The 22,151-nt window shown below is 53.0% G+C and overlaps 1 protein-coding gene across 10 annotated transcripts; it reads left to right on the top strand.

The window, feature by feature from the left end:
• Positions 1-1,979: 1,979 nt before the first annotated feature.
• On the top strand, positions 1,980-20,383 carry CDCA4 (cell division cycle associated 4). 10 transcript variants are annotated; one of them, XM_049706746.1, is made up of 3 exons: positions 1,980-2,346; positions 7,690-8,215; positions 16,972-20,383. In XM_049706746.1, the coding sequence occupies exon 3, from the start codon at positions 16,978-16,980 to the stop codon at positions 17,650-17,652; it is 675 nt and encodes a 224-aa protein (XP_049562703.1). In that variant the 5' UTR covers positions 1,980-2,346; positions 7,690-8,215; positions 16,972-16,977; the 3' UTR covers positions 17,653-20,383. The 10 variants fall into 10 exon arrangements, 8 of the variants coding, with proteins under 8 accessions (XP_049562703.1, XP_049562705.1, XP_033277475.1 ...); XM_033421584.2 differs by lacking the exons at positions 1,980-2,346; positions 7,690-8,215 and adding exons at positions 8,416-10,806; positions 11,480-11,559; XM_033421581.2 differs by lacking the exons at positions 1,980-2,346; positions 7,690-8,215 and adding exons at positions 8,416-10,806; positions 11,480-11,577.
• Positions 20,384-22,151: the final 1,768 nt, after the last annotated feature.

The raw sequence follows: 22,151 nt of genomic DNA, 5'->3' as shown, positions 1-22,151 counted from the left end.
TAAGAGGCGTCCAGAGTCGGGAAATCCACAGAGACAGAGGGGAGACAGTGGTCGCCTGGGGCTGGGGGCGGGGCAGTAGGGCGTGACTTTCTGAGGGGTGAAAGTGTTCTAACACTGACGTATCTGTGGATACACTAAAAGCACTGGCTTGTGCACTTTAAAAGGGTGAGCTGTATGGCATGTGGTCACATCTCAATAAAACTGTTTTAAAAAAAAAGACACATCAGACCCCCTTCATCCAGACTGCAGCCCCAGGGCCCCTGAAGGGACATTCTGGGCCACCGCAGCTCAAAGGGGGGTGGGCTGAGAGGCCTCAGCCCCAGTGGCCCCCATGTAACCCCCGCTCATGGCTCTGGGGCTCCACAGCCCCCTAGTGACAGAGGCCTAGGTTTCAGGCAATGGGCAGGCAGCGTGGGCAGGGTGGCTGAGGGTCCCCAGTGGGCTCTGCCCTCAGCCTGCCTCACCCCAGGGTGTCAGGTGAGGTAAGCAGGGTACCTGTTGTTTCTGATGCTCAGGAGATAATCACCTTCCTCCATCATGACCATTCCTGACCCGCCTGGAGATGGCAGCCCGCCCTGCGCTGCCCACCCCTCCACTGCTGGGTTTGCGCTCTGGGAGGGCTCTGATTGCGTCTCAAGTTTCAGCCTACATCAGAATCCCCTGGTGGGCCTGTTGAAACACAGACAGACAGAGCCCAGCCCCGGAGCTTCTGGGTTGGAGAATTTGCCTCCATGACAAGTTCCCAGAAGATTGCTGCTGGGGGGTGCAGGCCTACACCTGGAGAACCTCTGCCCCAAGCCGAACGCCATTGGAAAGGCATGTATTCAATTGTGGCCAGTGAGAGGTGGGCCAGGACTTCAGTTTGCCTCCTGGACGAAAGGCTCTGTCTTTCCCCAGAACTCCTGTGAGACTGGGTGCCAAGGTCTGGTGCTGCAGCAGCCGCTCTGAGACTCTGGGGGCAACGCCGTCTGAGCGGGAAGCCCGCACGCAGGGGAGGGGCTTTGGGCTCTGCACCGGCCCAGCCTGCTCCTCGGCCTATTCAGGGCTGGTGGCATTTGCCTCCAGTCCACCTCAGCCCCTGTGCCCAGGACCTGCTCCTTGTCAGCAGCTGTGCCAGCCACACGCTGATCGCCCCCTTTTACTCCCTTCAGCTCTCTCACGCTGCCGCCCCTGCCATGTCTCTTCAGTTTCATAAGGACACCATTTTCTCTCCTTTGTTATTACATCCATGTATACTTACAGAAGTTGCACTTTTCCTAAACATTTGCTTGCCTATATAGGCACCCATGGGAACTATATAGAATTATTTTCTGTATATACTTTTTTTTTAATTTATTAATTAATTTATTTCTTTTTGGCTGTGTTGGGTCTTCGTTGCTGTGAGAGGGCTTTCTCTAGTTGTGGCGAGCGGGAGCTACTCTTCATCGCGGTGCACGGGCCTCTCACTATCGCGGCCTCTCTTGTTGCAGAGCACGGGCTCCAGACGCGCAGGCTCAGTAGTTGTGGCGCACGGGCTTAGTTGCTCCGCGGCATGTGGGATCTTCCCAGACCAGGGCTCGAACCCATGTCCCCTGCATTGGCAGGCAGATTCTCAACCGCTGCGCCACCAGGGAAGCCCCTGTGTATATACTTTTATCTAACTTTTAGTTTTGAAATAATTTCCAATTTACAGAGAAGCAGCACACACAGTTTTGTGGAATTAAAGAGACTAAAGTAGGAGCCGGGACAGACCTGTAGGGGGAGCTCTCATGCCTACTATGCATTATCAATTACCCCAAACAGGAAACGACGTTTACCTACATCTCCCACAAAAGGTGCCTCCAGCTACAATCCAACAGGAAGAAGAAAACTTCTCTCGCCCCACGAGCCCGACCAATGAGAAGCCTTCATACTTGGGACTCTGAGCTCGCTCCCACTCTTTGGGTATCACAGCCCCTCCCAACTCCCTTCTTTTCCCTATAAAAGCGAGTTCCTCCTCCGTGTTTTCCGGATTTGCCTGGGGTCCACCATAGTTCGCATATGCAGAATTGCTATTCCTCTGCCTATTCCTGAATAAACTCACTTCTGCTGGTAAAATAACTGGCTACTATATGATTAAAGTTGACATATTTGGTGTCAGAAGTGGGGTCCAAAGGAGGCAAACCCCGAGAGATGACAGCTCGTGGAATGCAGTGACGTGCCCACACTGAGCCCCTGTGCTCATCACTTCTGTGAGCTGCCGCCTGCTTTCGGTTTGGTGCGTCTGCTCTTGGATTCCACACCCCGCTCTTTTTGTGTTTTGAGCTCTCAGACTTTACATGGGGTCTGGAAAGGTTTTGTCCTTTCCGGTTCAAGGCTTTGTCCTTGGTAAGTACTCAGTTGTTTTCTGGAGTGCGGTAACAGGGTTCTCTTTTGGGGATCATGCTAACTGGGACGTTTATTCCTTTTGGTATCTGGGCAAGGACTCTAGCAACTATCTTGGGTTTCCAGGAGAACTTAGGGAAATGGCAACCCAGTCTCCTGAATTCTCTGCGGGCAGCCCGCCTTCAGGGACTCCGGCCAGTTTCATATGCAAAAACTATGGACCCCCATATGCACATTTTAACTAAGTGGGCCAAACAAACTAAAAGTAATCCGGAATTACAGTGCACATTATGGGGAACTTTTAATCTCAAACTCGTTTTTGTTAGGATTACATTGGAGGACCGTGGTCCGAAAATTAAACAAAATGAATGGTAGATTTATTTTTATTGGCACCTAAAAGCTTCCAAACGTGCACAGAACTCTAAAATTGCCTCTTTGCAAGATACCGCTTCTAAATTGGCCAAAACAACAACAAAAACCTAGAAAAGAACAAATGGCTTATGAAGCCTGGGGCTCCTTGTGTTCCCTCCCCCAGCTTCTTTGTCTTGTCTTCCCTGCCCGCTTCGTCTCAGACTCCACCCCTTTGTCTCAGGCCCCACCCCCTTGACTCAGACCCCACCCCTTTGGTTCAGACCCCACCCCTTTGTCTCAGGCCCCATTCCCTTGACTCAGACCCCACCCGCTTTGTCTCAGCCTCAGCCCTCAGCACCATCTCCCTCTCTCCTCCTCAGCAAAAACCTGCCCCTTTAAAATTGGATCCAAATGCTAAACCTTTAATTACTGTTTCTACCTTAACTGGAGCAAATAACAACTAGAAGGAAAGGTTTAAATAGCAATTCCCCTAGGTTTTGATTATAGACAAATATACTCCAAACTTCTAGGAGGAAACTTGCTTTCTTGTTTCTGTTTGTTGAAGCCTTTTGGTAAGTCACCATCCTGTTCTAAAGGGGGAACCTTTGTTTGAAATAAGTCCACCTTAAGGGGCACCCTTAAAAGAGAGGATTCCAAACGTCTCTGGAGACTGTGTAATGCGTTCTTTGATTGGTATGCAGAAGCTTCTAAAAGACAAATTGACTCCATAACATAAACAGCTCGAAAAGAATCCTTACAGCACAGTTTGGATCTAACTACTCTTTTGAGCTTATATCTGAGACATGGCTAGAATTTTAAATGAAACTGTAAGGTCCCTGTTTGCATCTATCTGTATTTTCATGTGTGTCTACATATGTGTTGTAGATGTGTGGTATTATTTTTCTCTTCTATCTCTGGTTGGTATTGTTAACATTAATTTGGAAAAGGGCACTAATTAAGTGGTTTAAAAACAAACAAGCCCTTATATGAATTAAAATATAACAGACTGGCCTAGGTGCTTTGGGGGTTTATGTGATCTAGAATTAATTTTGGTGAATTAAAGCTAACTTGGAGTTGTTGGTTTAATTAAAATAAACATGTCTTTGGAGTTATCAACGCTGAAAAGAAGGCAACCATTCTAAGACCTAAATAGACATTTCTCCAAAGAGGATATACAGATTGCCAACAAATACATGAAAGAATGCTCAACATCATTAATCATTAGAGAAAAGCAAATCAAAACTACAATGAGGGGCTTCCCTGGTGGCGCAGTGGTTGAGAGTCCGCCTGCCGATGCAGGGGACACGGGTTCGTGCCCCGGTCCGGGAAGATCCCACATGCCGCGGAGCGGCTGGGCCCGTGAGCCATGGCCACTGAGCCTGCGCGTCCGGAGCCTGTGCTCCGCAACGGGAGAGGCCACAGCAGTGAGAGGCCCGCGTAATGCAAAAACAAACAAACAAACAAACAGACAAAAACTACAATGAGGTATCACCTCACACCAGTCAGAATGGCCATCATCTAAAAATCTACAAACAATAAATGCTGAAAAGGGTGTGGAGAAAAGGGAACCCTCTTGCACTGTTGGTGGGAATGTAAATTGATACAGCCACTATGGAGAACAGTATGGAGGTTCCTTGAAAAACTAAAAATAGAACTACCACCATACGACCCAGCAATCCCACTACTGGGCATATACCCTGAGAAAACCATAATTCAAAAAGAGTCATGTGCCACAATGTTCATTGCAGCTCTACTTACAATAGCCAGGAGATGGAAACAACCTAAGTGTCCATCAACAGATGAATGGATAAAGATGTGGCTCATATATACAATGGAATATTACTCAGCCATAAAAAGAAACGAAATTGAGTTATTTGTAGTGAGGTGGATGGACCTAGAGTCTGTCATACAGAGTGAAGTAAGTCAGAAAGAGAAAAACAAATACCATATGCTAACACATATGTATGGAATCTAAGAAAAAAAAGGTTCTGAAGAACCTAGGGGCAGGACAGGAATAAAGATGCAGACGTAGAGAATGAACTTAAGGAAATGGGGAGGGGGAAGGGTAAGCTGGGACGAAGTGAGAGAGTGGCATGGACATATATACACTACCAAATGTAAAATAGATAGCTAGTGGGAAGCAGCCGCATAGCACAGGGAGATCAGCTGGGTGCTTTGTGACCACCTAGAGGGATGGGATAGGGAGGGTGGGAGGGAGATGCAAGAGGGAGGGGATATGGGGATATATGTATATGTATAGCTGACTCACTTTGTTATAAAGCAGAAACTAACACACCATTGTAAAGCAATTATACTCCAACAAAGATGTTAAAAAAAAAGAAATGAATATGCTCAAACTACAATAAAAGATTTAAAATTTTTTAAAAAAAGCAGGCATTCTACCTGAGTTATTTATTTATTAATTAATATTTGTTTGTTTTTTTGTTTAGGCTGCTCTGGGTCTTAGTTGTGGCACATGGGATCTTTTTTAGTTGCAGCATGCATGTGAGATCTAGTTCCCGGATGACCAGGGATCAAACCCGGGCCCCCTGCTTTGGGAGCACAGAGTCTTATGCACTGGACCACCATGAAAGTCCCCTACCTGGGTTTGTTGGTCAGACAAGTTCATGTTATCTTTGTTAAATAATTTGTCAGCAAGAAAAAAAACTGGGTATGATAAAATTTTTCTTGAGTGATCTAAATATGACTGTTGAAAACAAATGAATTGAATGGATGTGGATGAGATACAAGTTTCTAGGTAAACCTTTTAAACAGGTTCCTCAGACCTTTTTGGTAACCTGAAACCTTACAGTTCTGCTAAGTTAAATTAAATGATGGGTAGTCATTAAACATCTAGATTATTCCCAAATAAGATAAAATACTGAAACATAACTAAAAATAGTTTCATTCACTTTTGGCTTCCTTTACAAAGGAAATAGATATTTTGGTCTATTGGTAAACATGCCACACTGGAAAATTTACTACAAGGATAATATGCTTTTAGGAATTATGAATTGTATTGATAAATTTGCTAGTAACAGACCATTCATAATTGTTTAAAACTACTAGAAATAATAAGGGAAAACAACTCTGTATACAAGGAAAGTAGGATGTGTGTTTTTGGTAAGAAAAGGTATGAGGAATGGAAATGCACTTTGTTGAGGGAAAGAAAGTACTTTTGTTCTAAAGTGAATCTGATTGTTTCAGAATAGGAAAAAGGAAAGACAGGACAGAAGCTGGATGTAATACTAAGTTGTAGGTTTGTGGAAAAGGAATCTTAAAAAAAGGAAATTTATGTGTGGTCAAGATGGCTAAAATTGAATTGCTATTACAAGGATTTTAAAAATAAGCTTTAAAATCAGTAGTGTACTTATGTAAAACTAAAACCTAAGTTTCATATGCTAACAGGACAAGGTTTTCTTGAATTGTTGCCTGCTTCTGATAAGAGATTGTGAAAGGTTTTTCCTTACCTTTTAGTAATCTGCTGAGAAAGCCAAAATTGTGTTTTACCCAGATTATTTCCTGTGTTTCAGGTTGTCTTAATCAGGTATTTGACTCCTTAAGAAAACTGAATCTTCTCAATATTAAAAGAGCTACATTTTGCTAACAACTATGTAACTTTTTGTATTTATCTTTGAAATCTTTTATCATTACTTTGGTCAAATAGATAATTAAGCATCATTTCTTAATGGTCCATTGTCCTGTGTGAGCAAATGTCCAAAATCTTTTGATATTTTTGACAAACTTTCCAAAAGTTGGGTTCTAAGTGAAGACTTTCTGACCTTGAAGTAACTCTGGGCTCTTCCAGCAGGCCTTTGCAAAAGCTCAAAGGATTTGTCTCTCACCCGGTAAAACGTTAAACTACTCAGGCTTATTTGATGTTAAATTACATGGGATGCTTGTTAAAGAAGAAGGAATACTAAACCTTTTAACTTTATATTTGTATGGGTATGTATTAATATAACTATTCCAAAATTGTATGAAATTCCCAAAATTCTGAGATGTCCTGATATAATGTCATCAGTCATAATTTAAAAGTAGATGACAGAAATAAGATCTTCGTTGAGCTTGGGGATTTCCCTTGTGTAGTAAAGAAAAGAAAGTTGCCCAAGGAGAGGTGTGGTCTTTGCCCTCGGGTCCTGGGAGGGGACGTCCTGCCAGCTAGTAGTGTTTTGCTGGGGACCTGGGGCCACACCACATAGTCTAAGATGAGATTCAGGGTGGGGGTGTGGAAAGCCCCGAGCGAGCACAGCACGGATCCTCCTGGCTCCAGCCCCACACACGGAAGACGTAATCTTTATCTCTGCATCCTTTTGAAGTAATAAACCATGACAATAACAGTTTTCATCTAGTTTTGTGAGTCCTTCTGTGTATCCTATTTAGGACCTCTCCACTACGAAGTTATTTTTTAAAGAAACCTCATCTCCTTTCCATTTTTTTTTTTTTGCGGTACGCGGGCCTCTCACTGTTGTGGCCTCTCCCGTTGCGGAGCACAGGCTGCGGACGCGCAGGCCCAGCGGCCATGGCTCACGGGCCCAGCCGCTCCGCGGCATGTGGGATCTTCCCGGACCGGGGCACGAACCCGTGTCCCCTGCATCGGCAGGCGGACTCTCAACCACTGCGCCACCAGGGAAGCCCCTCCATTTCTTTTTAATTAATTTTTGGCTGCGTTGGGTCTTCGTTGCTGCGTGCAGGCTTTCTCTAGTTGCGGCGAGCGGGGGCTGCTCTTCGTTGTGGTGCGTGGGCTTCTCATTGCGGTGCTTCTCTTGTTGCGGAGCACGGGCTCTAGGCGCGCGGGCTTCAGTAGTTGTGGCTCGCGGGCTCTCGAGCGCAGGCTCAGTAGTTGTGGCGCACGGGCTTAGTTGCTCCGTGGCATGTGGGATTTTCCCAGACCAGGGCACGAACCCGTGTCCCCTGCAATGGCAGGCGGATTCTTAACCACTGAGCCACCAGGGAAGTCCCTCCTTTCGACTTTTGTGATTTCATTTCTTACAGGTAAACCTGAAGCCCCTGGAGGGACGAGCAGTCCAGGGAGCTGAGGCGCCGAGCTTCCCTCCGCCACCCCGTCCTCTCCCCCTCCCCCACCCCGTCCTCTCCCCCTCCCCCACCCCGTCCTCTCCCCCTCCCCCACCCCGTCCTCTCCCCCTCCCCCACCCCGTCCTCTCCCCCTCCCCCACCCCGTCCTCTCCGGCCCTACCAGCCCCGCCCTCCGGAGGCCAGCGCAGGCGCACTGGGGCCGCGCGCGGAGACCTGGGAGCCGCCGGGGGCGGGGCGGCCGAAGGCGCGGGCCCAACGGCCAACGCGGCCGCGCGGGAACTCGGGCGCCAGGCCCCGCCCGTGGTTTGAACCAGAGGCTCCGCCCCCGCGCCCGGCCAATCAGCGGGCGGGGCGGCCGGCGCCACGGCGACCCATTGTGGGCGCTGCGCGGCCCCGCCCCCGGCGGCCCCTCCTTGGCGGCCCCGCCCCTCCCGGCGGCCCCTCCCTCGGCGGTGGCGCGGGCGGCGCGGACGCGGGCTGCCAGGTGAGCTTCTCGGCTGGGCCCGGGCCTTTGTGCGGCGGCCGGGTCCCCGGGAGGGCTCGGGCGTGGACGGGGGCCCAGGGAGCCTGTGGGGTCCTTGGGGGGCGGCCTGGGGCGGCGGGCCCGGAGGGCTGAGGACAGCCTGGGGAGTTGGGGGGGCTGGGGGTAGTTCGGGGGAGGGGGCGGCCTGGGGGTCCGGGGGCGCGTCGGAGGAGGGGGGCGCAGTCGCAATGACCGGCGCCCCCTTCCCGCTCGACGAGTGACCGGCCTCCTGGGATTCTCTCTTTGCAGCCGCAGACCAAACTTTGGCTGTTCCGCACCATTTCAAGTCAAAAGTAATATGTAGCCTTGCGTTTAACCTAATTGGGGGCTCTTCTTAAGAGGAGAAACAGTTACGATGGGTCGGTTGGGCTCCTCCTCAGGGAAGTCCCTACATTGTCTTCTCACCTTTGACTTGGAAGGGGTCAGTGCAGGCCCTCCTCCTCCTGCTTCCCACGAAGACCCTCCTGGGAGACCGGTAGGGACCCTGGGGAGCCACTTGTCTGGCCTACTTGGATTTACAGCCCTGACCACAGTGCCACCAAGCTGCCGCTCCTCTGTCACTCATCCATCCCTCATCCTACGCCTCCTTCCACCCACCGGTCGATCCTTCCATCCATCATCCACCCATCTACCCACCCATCCATCAATCCATCATCCATTCGTCCATCCTTTTATCCACCCACATCTGTCCATGTTTCTGGGTTTTCTCCCTAATCTGCATTCCTTGTAGAGCGAGGAGTGGGTGGTGAGTGTTAGCGATGGAACACTTGAATTTCATCCTAGGTCCTTGTAGCAGAACTGGGATTTGCAGTGCTATACTGCCTTCCAGAAATGGCCCGGCCAGGGGCACCTTTCTCTGGAACCCCCGAGGGCAGGGCTGCCTCCCTGTAGTAAGCTGCGTGCCTGTGAGTGTTCAGTTTGGGTTCTTTTCCTTTGTGTCTCAATTTTAATTGCTTTGAAAAGGAATGTTAAGGATATTTTGCAATAGCTTCTCTGCTCCCTACTGTAGGAGACCCAGCTTCTCTCTAAGCTGGTCAAGGGGGTATCAGGGAGCAAGAGATGCCAGCCTTGGGTGGTCTAAAGCTGGTGCTCTGTCTGCTTCTCCTGCAGGCTGGCCTAAGCTGCCCAGTCCAGTGGAGACAGACATCAGGGAGGGGAGCAGGATGTGGGGGGAGGAGGGCTCCCAGACCCTGGCTGCTAAGGGAGCTGTCTTCAGCGGGCTCCTTGTTCCGCCCCATCCTGCTGCAGTCAGAGGACTAGGAAAAGTACCAGGCACTCACTTCCACAAGTCAGAGGCAAGCTCAGCTCTCCGTTTTCAAAAGCTTATTGTCCCCAAAGCAGGATTACCAGGAAAAGCATCCACCAGGTAACTGTTTGCTGGGAGAAGCTGTGGTCCAAGTAGAGGGTTTTCCTCTGCTGGAAATGGCCGTGTTTCCTCTTGTGGGGCCCTGTGTTGCTTACACAGAACAGCCAGACTGAGTTTACTGTTCTGTTAAAATGAGGCAAAGAAGATACTGTCCGCTTACAAAATTAAGTTAAATATTCTGTGAACTTCCTACATACAATTGCTCTTTATTTTCAAGTTTCACCATGTTTTATAATTAAAGTTGAAATTCAGAATAAAAAAATCAGTTACGACCTTTTTTTTTTTTTCTTTTTTTTGGAGAGAGAGAATGGCAGGTTTTGTCTTGGAAGGAGGGCTGGAAGTTTCCCTCAACTTGCTAGTAGAACATATTCCCAGGCAGAGAAGGTTTGTGTATTGTATTCCAAGTAACAGAAGTACTTGAGGGAATTCCCTGGCGGTCCAGTGGTTAGGACTGTGTGCTTTCACTGCCGTGGGCCCGGGTTCAGTCCCTAGTTGGGGAACTAAGATCCCACAAGCTGCACGGCACAGCCGAAAACAAAAGTACTTGAAATCAGCTTTTTCGTGCTAGCTTTTGAAAGCTGCAGACAGGCAATAGTGGAGGGGTGACCGCCACACAGCTTAGAGGTGCCTTCTCAAAATTTAGCTTTGCTTGCTCCGTCTTCAGTTTTCTTTGATGAGTATTTCAAAGCCAAATAGTGAGACAGAAACTGAGAGTGTTCATGTTGATTTGCCTTAAAAACCTGAAACTCACGAGAGTGCTTGGCCGTGGCTGAAGGTCATGGTGACGAGTCTGTCCCCAGTGCCCCCACAGCCCTGCTGCTCTGGATCTGGGGATCTGCATTCTCCACCGGCTGTGGGGATGGTGGCCACGTGGCGTGAGAGCTGCTCAGGAATGGGGACCTGGCTGTGACTGGGGTCTCTGCTGGGAGTGCTCGGGGTGGGCGGGCACAGTGTCCGTGTCCGTCCCCCCCCCCCGCCCCCGCTTCACCACCACGTGGAACTCGTGGCCTGTCTGTCCCGCCTGCGCCTGGTCTGGAGGAGGCGACGGGGGTCAACCCTGGCGGGCCGGCTGTCCAGGGATGTTGGAGGGTTTTGTGTGGAACGTGCTAACTGAGGACTCAGCGGGCCTCGGGTGTTTAACCAGCTACGTGGCGAGACCTTCCAGCCGACTGTGGAGGTGACGGAGGTGGGTAATGCCTAACATTTTTTTGCTCAGCACTCAGCGGTGAGTCAGGCTGTGCGGTTAGGACAGCCTCAGAGGCGTAGGGCCTTGTGTCACCCCGTGTTAGAAGGGTTCAGTGCCCTCAGGCCACAGTCACTGCTGGGCAGGGAGCTGTGCTTCACCAGGCCAGCCTAGGGGTTCTGGGTCCCTACCTCTGCCCTGAGCATCTCTCAGGGTCCCTTCCGAACCATGCTGTGTTCTGACTTTGTCCCAAACACAGTGGTCTGAGGAGGGGGAACCCTCGCAGGCCACCTTCTGAGATCGTCGTGACCCCACCCACTCACCCAGCCTCTGGGCGGTGGGGCGCTGCCCATGGGCTGCTCCCTTCCGTAGATGTGAGTCGGCCAGCATCTTTTGTGGAGCGTGGCACGAATTAACAGTTGCTTAGGCTTTGGAACATTTGCGGGGAATAATTTGGGCTGACTTTGAGCCTGTATGTGTTCTGGCCTGCCTGTGGGGGCGCGGCGGGGGGCAGTATCTAAAGTGTTTTAGGTTTAATGTGGTAACCACCCCCGTCACATTGGTTATTGATGCATTTTTGTTTATTATGAAGGTATAATTTGATGCAATGAAATGAACAGATGTTAGTTGTGCAGTTCAGTGAATTCTGACAAATGCATCTTCTCGTGTGACCCAGGCGCCCATCTGGAGGGGGCTGTATTCCCACCATCCCAGGGAGTTCCCGCCAGTCGTGACTCGTCAGTGGCAACAACTTGGGTTAGCTTTGCCTGTTCAGTGAGTTCATGCACATAGCAGCACGGTCCCTGTGTTCCTGTTCTTGCTTTGTTACTCATATTCACATGGTGTTTTGAGATCCATCGTGGCGTGTCCTTGCGTCTCATGGTGGGTTTTGTTTGCCAAGTGGTGTCCCGTTGTCAGATACACCACTCTTCACCCATTCAACTAGCTGATTTTCAGTCTTAAGTAATGTTACGTCGGGTGGTGAAACCGGCTGGTGGGGGGGGTCCGAGCAGGCAGAAGTGCTGTGTGGGGTGGGAGGGTAGGGATGTGGTCAGGGAGGGTCTAGCTGGGGCTGGGACTGTCGGTGAAGCACAGTGGGAGCCCACCAGCAGCTGTGACAGATCAGTGCGGGAGAAACGGCGGAGGGGGAATTGGTCCCTTCCTTCCTGAACGCAGCTTGGTAAAATCGCGCTGCCCCTCGCCCGGCAGACGCACTGAGGAGTCAGTGCTGGAGCTGGGAGGGCCGCCTCCACCCGCCTGGAAGGCTGGGAGGGCAGAGCCCTGGATCAGCCGTCAGTATGATCAGGGCGCTGTATGTTGGGACAGACTCGCGGCTGTCAGAAGTGGTAAAGTTCTGAGTAACATGGAAGGTGTGGTGAGCAAGGAAAGCAGGACTTGCCGAGACTCAAACACGCAGAGGAGAACGTGGTCGGGAAGCGCCGGGAGCCGGCATGATGACTGGTTCCCGAGTGTCTCTTGTGCCTTCTGCTTCTTTCCCGATCATCTGCAGTGACTGTGGAGGTGAATGAAGGCTGCCCTGCGAGAAGAGCAGAGGCTGTTTATTCCAAGCTGCTGCGGCTGGGGAGCCGCCACCACCACTGCCACCACCGGGCTGAGCAGGGACTCGGGCAGCAGGGGAGTGGGAGCGCTTGCCAGTGGAGAGGGGGCTCGGGGTCCTGCTGGGGGCTGCGGGGCTGGGGAAGCTGGACGGCTGACGAGACCCGGGCGCCACTGCGATGGCTGGGGCACGTCCGGTTTTCTCTGGTTGGTCCTCAGTCAGAAGCGAGAACAAAGACCATGGACGCCGTGGGTTATTGATCAAGCCAGGCCATTGTGGAGGGTGTCACAGGGCGGTTGTAGGGCTTCCTGGGCTGTCGCTAGAGATGGAGGTCTGACTTCCTGCAGGTCTGGCGCGGAGGGAGCAGGCTGCTTCCTGGGCTGGTTCCTGTGATGGTGGCTGGGTGTCCTCGCTGTGTCCGTTCAGTCTCAGAGCAAATAGCCGTGAGCGTGCCCTCTGCCCTTCTTTCCTGGCAGTGCTGCCCCAGGTGCTGACCACACCAAGCTGCAGCCGGCCCCGAGCTCAGCCCCCGGGGCCCCCACTGGGTTGACCACTCGTGAGTTCGTGGGCTGGGTGTTCTGAGGACCCCTCGAGGAAAGGGAGGTGGGGTCCCAGGGCTTCCCATGTAGCTTCCTGGCTGTGGGTTGGCCATGGTCACCCACCCGGCCCCGCCATCCCGAGTGGCCGCTGACCTGAGCTGCATGGGGCCCACGGAGGGTGGCTCGACTTCCTCTGTTGGTAAACTCAGGCTTAACTGTGTTATTCGAGGGAGTTTGGTTTGGGCCTTAAATAATCTTTTTTTTTTTGGCCACGCTGCAGGGCTTATGGGATCTTAGTTCCCTGACCAGGGATGGAACCTGGGCCCTCGGCGGTGAGAGTGCGGAGTCTTAACCACTGGACCACCAGGGAAGTCCCTGGGCCCTAAATTAAATTGGTCGCTGTGCAGAGTCAGGATTTTAGGTTTGGTCGAAAAGATGCTAAAAGCCAGAGGTGATTAGAGGAACCCTTGAAACTTAATTTTTTCCCCCCAACACAGGGTGTCTCTTTATAGACATAATTCATATTAACTATAAATTAATTATAGTTAATTATAAATTAGTTTATATTATAAATAAATTATGTCTTTATTGACACTATTTATAGTAATTCTCAATATGCTTAGAAAATTTAAGCCAGTGACTTTTACACAAGTAACGGGGGAAAAAAGACTAAAAGTTGAATTTGCAGCCAAGACAAAAAACTTGAATCCTTTATTACTAGAAGTCACTGAAGTATTTTCCCTGTGTTTTGGTGGTAAGCTGCTTCTTTTGTAACGCTGCATGCACAGTGAGGCCAAACAAACTGAAACACCAGAGTTTGGAGCAGAGAAAGGTTTATTGCAGGCTCGTGCCCTCCAGCTCCCTGAAGGCTATCGGCAAAGCATTTTTAAAGGCAAAGCATTTTAAAGGCCGGTTGAGGGAGTGGTGGTTGCAGGGTATGTGATCAGGTCGTGCGCAATTTTCTGATTGGCTGATGCTGAGGGAACAGGGTGGTGTCACGGGTTCACGTCATCAGTCCTTAGGCTCCAGGAGGCCTTGGGCTACGCGCCCATGGTTATCAAGTAGTTAACATCTTCCATTTGGTGGGGGAGGTTTTCACATCTGCAAAACAACTTCAGGAAATGTGCATCAATTACTATCGTCTGGGTACTTCTGAGAGGAGCTAAAGCAGAGGATATGGGGGATGGCGTGTACCGGGAAGACCCCCATGGTGTCCTGCCCGGTTACACTGTCATTCACTTAAAGACAGTTAATAAGTGGGTGTGTGCAAGGTGTTACGATTGGCTGTGGCCTGGGGGTTATGTTGATAAGTTAGACCTGTTTGCTGTTCTGGGGAAATTAGTCTTGAGGGGAATGAGCTATAGTCACTTAGTTTTTAAACTTTTTGTTTTGAAATATCAGTAGTTATGGGTCCAGGGGCAGTTGTAAAGAAGTGTCCTGGAGGGACATCCTTGCCCTGCCGCCCACACTGGGCGTCTGCGTGAGATGCACAGATACGCATCCCCACCAGGAAACTGGCTTCCGAGCAGCCACGGAGCTGATTCGGATTGAGAGAGAGAGTGTGTGCGCGCGCGCGCTCGTCTGCGGTTCTGTGCAGTCGGAGCTCCCGTGGCACTTCCTGGACCCCCCACCGTGGTCCCCACACGGAGCCATGTCCTCACCCCAGAGAGCCCGTTGGGCTCACCCTTGGCCGCGCACCCATCTGTTGTGTTAGGGTCCTTACAGAGGTGGAGACTGCCCTGGGCAGCCTTCTGAGATTGGCCTTCTCGCTCTGCGTGACCCCCTTGAGACCCACCCGAGTACCCCAGCCACTGGGCGCTCCGGCGCGCTGTGTGCGGAACCTGAGCGGCAGCCTCTCCCCGCTTGGAGGGCTCGGTTTCCAGTCTGGGGCTCTTACGAGTGGAGCTGCTGTGAACATTCTTGTGCATGTTTTTGTATGAACATTGGTTTTCATTTCTCTGGGATAAATGCCCAAGAAGTCACTTTTAAAAAGTGTTTTAAATGTTAAGTCCACAGGAGGTGAGAGCTGCGACGCTGAAAGGAGATTCAGAGGCCGGGGGACCTTCTTCTGTCCGTTTAAGGCTGTGGCTGGTGGGGCTCGGGGGCAGGTGGGGACGGGGCTGCTGCTTCCTTCACCACAGAGCTTCCCATCAGCAGGTCAGCACAGGCGCTGCCACCTGGTCCCAGAGCCCCTGGCCACACCACAGTCATAGGCCAGCAGCAGCCACAGGAAGCTACAGGATTGTTCTGTTTTTTGAAGAAGGAAATCCAAAAATTTGCATAGTTAAAAGATTCTAACCCTCTTGGGACTTTCCTGGTGGCACAGTGGTTAGGAATCCGCCTGCCAATGCAGGGGACACGGAGTCGAGACCTGGTCCAGGAAGATCCCACATGCTGCGGAGCAACTAAGCCCATGCGCCACAACTACTGAGCCTGTGCTCTAGAGCCTGCGAGCCACAACTGCTAAGCCTGCGAGCCACAACTACTGAAGCCCGTGCACCAGCCCATGCACCTAGAGCCCGTGCTCCGCAACAAGAGAAGCCCCTGCGATGAGGAGCCCGCGCACCGCAACGAAGAGTAGCCCCCGCTCGCCACCCAGCAACGAAGACCCAATGCAGCCATAAATAAACAAATTTATTAAAAAAAAATTCTAACCCTCTTGATGAATAACTCAAATGGATTATCTGAAATAAAAATGTTTATCTACTTTATGAACTTGAAGAGAGAGACAGTTCGTGCGTTATAGCTTAACTTTGTGCTTGGAAGGACAGACCTTGCCAGAGTGTTTGCCGGGGGAACGCTGCCCCTTCTTGCTCTCTTTTTAATTCCCCAAAGGTCTCCCAACTTAGAGTCTGTTCAGAGGGACAGCTTCCTTGTATTTTTGCCTCTGGGAGCAGGGGTGCAGCGAGCTGGCTGCGTCCGGTCAGCATCGGTCCGGGTGAGGCCCAGGAACCAGCCAGCATCTTCATGTCGTGGCGCTGGTACGGAGTCCACTTGGTGATGCCGCCTGGGTGGATGTAGGCTGCCCCAAGCCCTGGTGAGGACCCTGCCCCTGGGCCTGGGCCTTCCAGGCACAGAGGTGGGGGGGAGTTGGAAGGGGGGCTGGTGGCCTAGCAGAGCGGGCAGAGCCCAGCCTGGCAGAGCCTGTCCTTGCAGGGAGAGCACTCATCCCGGCTTGCTCCGCCAGTGCCCCGGGGGCTCCCTGCAGGTCCGACATCTCCCCTGAAACTTCTGGGGCACAGCCTTTCAGAGGGGCTGTGCGGCATGCGTGGGGGCCCCCTGCTGGTGAAAGCACTGAGAAGCCTGCGCCTGCTGTGCAGGAATGGCTGTTGGTGGCCGGGACCCTCAGTCAGCCGGCTGCGCATCACTCAGCCCCGTCCTGCCCGCGGCCCCCGTGCTGTGCCCAAACTCCTCCCTCCCAGGGCGCCAGCCCTCGGAAATTTGGTGTTCCCGTTCAGCTGAGTTCTTTAAGATGCATTTATCCTATTTTTGGTCCATTTATCTTTTTTTTTAAATTTATTTTGGCTGTGTTGGGTCTTTGTTGCTGTGCGGGGGCTTTCTCTAGTTGCGGTGAGCGGGGGCTACTCTTCGTTGCGGTGCGCGGGCTTCTCATTGCAGTGGCTTCTCTTGTTGCAGAGCATGGGCTCTAGGGCCCGTGGGCTTCAGCAGTTGTGGCTCACGGGCTCTACAGCGCAGGCTCAGTAGTTGTGGCACACGGGCTTAGCATCTCCGCAACATGTGGGATCTTCCCGGACCAGGGCTCAAACCCCTGTCTCCTGCACTGGCAGGCAGATTCTTAACCGCTGCGCCACCAGGGAAGCCCGATTTATCTTTTCTGATGGAGACGGTTGCGCTGTGGTTTAGAGGTGGCGTCTAGAACAACCTTCACAGGGTCTCTGTGGCTGGGCTTGAGCTAGAGGGGCGCAGGGGCTGCAGCCGCCTGGAGTTGCCCCTCTGCCCTGGCCCGCGCCCCTGTCTGCGTGGATCACCCCTGATGTTGAGACTGAACCTGGGGCAGAGTCTGCAGGGACCCTGAAGTGGGCTCAACGGCATCTTTCTCCGTTTCCGCAGGGCACGATGTTTGCGCGAGGGCTGAAGAGGAAGTGCGCGGAAGACGAGGAGGCCGCACCTGCGTACAGTCTGCAGCGCCAGTCGCTCCTGGACATGTCACTGGTCAAGCTCCAGCTGTGCCACATGCTGGTGGAGCCCAACCTGTGCCGTTCGGTCCTCATCGCCAACACGGTCCGGCAGATTCAAGAGGAGATGACCCAGGACGGGAGCTGGTGCGTGCCGGTGCCCCAGACTGCGGGGCGGGCGTCGCGCGACCGCCTGGTGTCCACGGAGATCCTGTGCCGCTCAGCGCGCGAGGGGGCGCGCCCGGCCCCTGACCCTGGAGACCCGGCCTCTGAGCTCCAAGTGGTCCCAGCAGCACAGGCTCCCGGGGTCCCTCCTAGTGGCGTTTGGGACGGGGACGGTCCTCGAGAAAACAGAGGAAGCTTTCACAAGTCGCTCGATCAGATATTTGAAACACTGGAGAGTCAAAGCCCCGGTGCGGTGGAGGAGCTGTTTTCCGACGTGGATGGCTCCTACTACGACCTGGACGCTGTGCTGACCGGCATGGTGGGTGGTGCCAAGTCGGGCCAGGACGGGCTGGAGGCCTTCGCCTCCACGGCCGCCCCGCCCCCCAGCGCCGGCTGCAAGTCGGACCTGGGCGAGCTGGACCACGTGGTGGAGATCCTGGTGGAGACCTGAGCCGCGGCCGCGGCACACAGCAGATGTGTTTGTGAGGCCCATGAAAACAGCCGGCGCGCTGGGGGTGTGGGTGCCTGCTGCCCTGCACCTGGGGCTGGCCTCTGGTTTGTCTGCGATTAGGAGACCAGCCCAGAACAGCATCCGGTCCGCCCGCTCCCCCCCTCTCTCCCTCCCTTCCAGGGCTGGGCTGCTTTCCCGCAGGCCGGTCATCGCAGCCGCCCTGGGCCCTCGTCTGTGTCCTGCTACAGCCCCGCTGGAGGATGCCAGCCCCCTTCCGCATCCAGCCTCATTCTACTTTAGATAGGGGAATTTTCTAAAATTAAGTTTTATACGTTTTGGGCAATATTTTGTCTTAAGATATATTTTTGAACTTTTTATACTTTTATCACTTTAGATTTTTTTAGCTATTTTCTTAAAAATATATTTTTTCTATAAACATCCTCTGCTGCTACATTAGAAACTTTTATAACCTAAACAGTTGCAGTTGGTGTATTTCATTTTTTTTAAGGTTTAACACACACTGTTCTTTTTCCAACAAGCATCACTGCCCTGAGTCTGCAGTGTCCACACATTGTGATTTCCGCTTTCGACTCGGGTGTGAGCCTTGCCCGTACGCGCTGGTGCGGTCAGAGCGAGGTCAGAGTTGAAGGCCTTGCACGGCGGTGCCTTCACCAGATCTGCTGTGCGAGACACGTCTCTGTTAGAGGGTTTTATTTATGCCTATTTATGTATAAGTGTTTTCAGAGCCGACGGTCAAGTACGGTCTACGTGGGGATCATGCGTGCCCTGAGGTGTCTTGGGCGGTGCCTCCAGAGGGTCTGAGACTCTGGGACCCTTCCTGTGCGGGTTCCCAGCACAGCTGACCTTCCTCCCAAAGCTGCTGCCCTCCGCGTGCCCCTGCCTGGCCGGGCTGCCCGACCCGCGTCAGCTGGGCCCGTGCGCCAGCATGTTTGGGGAAGGCGCGTGTCCATGCACCACTGGATTGGAGAATGGTGGCATAAATTTAAGTCTAGGGTTAAAGAAGTCTGTACACATGTCATCTGTGGGCCTCGATCTTGAGGGTCGTTGACGGTGGGGGTTGGCTGGGTGGTGTGTGTGCCCTGTGACCCTGCCCCAGGCACCGAGACCGCCCGCGACTTTTAGATCTTTTTCACTTGTTTACAAGTGAGACTGTATTCTCTCCGCACGCCCACCCCACGTTTCCCATTTCTCGAGCTTTTTCTTCCTTCTCCAGCCCTTAGCCAAAAAGGGTTGTTTTCGTTTGCGCATATGCCATTCTTAGTATCAGTGGTGTGCACCTCATTTTATTAAAAAATTATCCAACAAAGTGGAAATGTGTTGTCAATTATCTACCATGTTGTAGTCCTCGAGTTGGTCTTTTTACCCTAGTTGAGCTCAGCCAGGTTACCTAAGGGAGACCGTGGGGTTGCGAAGAGATTCCACGTGGGTTTGTTGACAGGCAGGCTGTGGGACGTCTTCATCACCTGACCTCGCAGGGCTCTGAGGCAACTCTCCCCACCCCAGCTCTTGTGGCAGAAGCCAGGTGAGGGACAGCGCCCTTGGATTGGGCCGATGTGGGAGCCCAGCCCGGTCAGGAAGCTGTGGGTGAGAGGCAGGCTGTGGCTCTCAACATCCAGGGGTTGCTTCCTTCCGCGTTTGAAAGTATTTCCTTGTGGAAAGTAGCTTAAGTGTGTGTTTTATAAGCAGCAAACCTATAGCGGTATTTTGTGTCTTTATGGCATTTCTAGCTTTTTAAAACATTTGCTCAGTTTCAGGGCAGCTACGGTGTCTTATCTGGCAGTCTTCCGCAGTAGGACACAAACAGGGCTCAGGGTGGGGAGCGGACAGCGCCTATAGCCAGGTCCCCCTCCCCTGAGAGGCTGAGGCCCAGCCTCCTTTCTGCCCCTGTAGTGACCCCTCCTTCCTCCCTTTGCTCTTCGGGTTCCTTCCCAGCCACCCACTCTCATTTCGGCAGCTCCCTTGAGGTGCTGATGGCCTAGACGTCCCGGGCAGGGCGAGGTGGGGCCCTGCTGGACACCGATTCCCCTGGAAGCATCAGAGTTTCTCCAGAGAGGAGCGGAGGCAGGTGGCCAGTTACTGACGATGGATTTGAATTGAATATGGAAGTGGGGGGTGGGGCGGGGCTTTAAACTCCCGTGTGCGAGTGGTCACGTGTTTGTAAACTGCAAAAGGAAGGCTGCTGCCTTCACCCCACCACCTCTCCTGGGCTGGTCCTGGGCTCTGGGTAGGGAAGCTGGGTTTGTGGGGAGCGAGTTACGGTGCGTGTTCGCAGTTGCTTCTGAGCCCAGCTGAGCTCTGGCCAGCGCCTCCCCCCGCCCCGCCTCCATGTCCCGGGAGCACGTGGAGGGAGGGGCCGGCCCTCGAAAGGAAAGACTCTGGAGGGGTTCCCAGCCCTGAGGACAGTTCAAGGTACAAGCCTTGGCCAGTGGCAAGTCCTCACACTGAAACTTCTGAACCGTCGCTAATAAACAGTCGAGTTACCTTTATGGGCAGTACATGATTAGAGATTATCACACGAGAAGGTGATTAAAAAGCTCGTAGGCGATGCAGGTTGAAGTACTGAGATGTGTCAGGCAGTGATTAATCCCAGTTCTGTTACTCTTCTGGAGTTACGGATTCCACTCTAAGCACTGCTGGCGTTGCCTCCCTCCATATCTTGATGTTGTATTTTCCTTGTCATTCATTTTTAGAATAAATAATATCACGTGTCCTCCTGGCTGTCTGTTGCTTCCTCCCCCACGTGGCTGGTTCCTGGGCTGGCAGACTCCAACACGGGGTCCCTGGGCCTCTCTGGGCTCCCGTCTGTGGTCACTCAGGACTCCTTCTCTAGCGTGCAGGCATCAAGGAAGCCAGGCTCCTTTTTACACAGTGGCCAAGCTTTCTCCAGGCCTATGTCTCGGAACCCAGCTCTGTGACGCTGATTGAGACTTGGTGGCAGAAACCCCAGAGTGCCCACCAGAGGGGCTTGCTCTCTGCTCTCCGACCCCCTCCGACTTCTGAGAGAGCTGCCTTCTGCTCCGGGGGGATTTCTTGCAGCTCTCCGCGTCACGCCCGGGCTGGAGGATGGGTCCAGACCTGCCCGCCGCTGCTCAGGACTGGACTCTGCTGGCCCAGCGTGGAGCTGAAAGTCTCCTCTGTCGCCGCTGCGGTGATGAGAGCGGCTGTGGGCCTCTTCTGTTGCCTGATTTCAGTAAGTATTTTAGATTTCTTTGTAGTCTTGACCGTGTTTATTTTAAACCATGGTTGGGTAGCTGACTGGGCTTGCTCTGCTCAGGGTAAGAGTGACCGCCTCTTACACCCTGTACATCTGAATCAGGTGACCAGTCAGCACTTAACCGTGTGCCAGCCTGTCTCCCCCAACTCAAGAAGTCCCCTCCTCCAGCAGATGGGCTGGACACGAGGACACAGAATCGGAGGTAGACGTGGTGTTTGATTAGACGGGGAGTGGGGGAGGGGAGCAGTGGTTGAGGAGTGGGTGGGTGGCGGAAGAGCAGAGCGGGGTCGGGGGGAAGTTCGGCTTTGGGGCCCGTGGAGTCTGGGACTTGTGTGAGGAGCGGCTGGAGACCCAGCTGGACACTGGGCCAGCGAGGGGAGGGGAGAGCTCGGCTTACAGCCAGGGGGCAGGGAGGGCAGCTGTGAGGACAGTGAAATGACAGCATCTGAATTTGAATCTGGGGGGGAAGCACAATGGCGTATTTTGGGTTGTCACGTCTAACTTTAACCAAAGGCTAGGAAATGATGGCACGGCTCAGGCGACCTCTGCTGGAGGGGTCCTGGGAGACCCCCGAGTGGATGCTCCCCTTTGGCGGAAGCAGCGTGGCAGAAAGCAGTTTCCAAACTCCCACCTCTTTCCGGCTGAAAATGAGAAACTAGGCAGGTTTCCCAAACATACAGCCCCCCAAAATGTTACCTCTTAACGTAAGCCTCAGATCCACAGGTGGTCTGTGGAGTGGCCGAGGGTGCTGGGGTGCCGGTGACAGCCAGCCGCCTCCTTCTCCCATGTGACAGGTGGCATCTGCTGGTCACTGTGACCCCACTTGGCCTCTGTCTGGATCTGACACCTCCATCGATGGAGTTGGCGTCTGAGGCTGCCCCCGGCTGTGGTGTCCCAGACTCGACAGTGGCCTTGGAGGGACAGTGATGCCGGGGTCCTGCCGTGCATGTGCCGGGCCCCGCCAGCCTTCAATCCCCAGGCCTCCCTGAGGGGCTGGAAGGGCCGCCTGCCGGGGTTTCCAGCACCAGGTCCCCACAGAGCCGGTGATTCAGCAAGAACACAGCTTGTCCAGGCTGTTGTTATTTATTTATTTATTTTTGTTTGTTTGTTTCTTTGTTTTGTGGTACGCGGGCCTCTCGCTGCTGTGGCCTCTCCCGTTGCGGAGCACAGGCTCCGGACGCGCAGGCTCAGCGGCCATGGCTCACGGGCCCAGCCGCTCCGTGGCATGTGGGATCTTCCCAGACTGGGGCACGAACCCGTGTCC

Source organism: Orcinus orca, chromosome 2 (genome assembly GCF_937001465.1).
Source record: "Orcinus orca chromosome 2, mOrcOrc1.1, whole genome shotgun sequence".
Lineage (NCBI taxonomy): Eukaryota > Metazoa > Chordata > Mammalia > Artiodactyla > Delphinidae > Orcinus > Orcinus orca.
The sequence above is the reverse complement of the archived record's forward strand: the minus strand, read 5'-3'. Positions and strand labels throughout refer to the sequence as shown.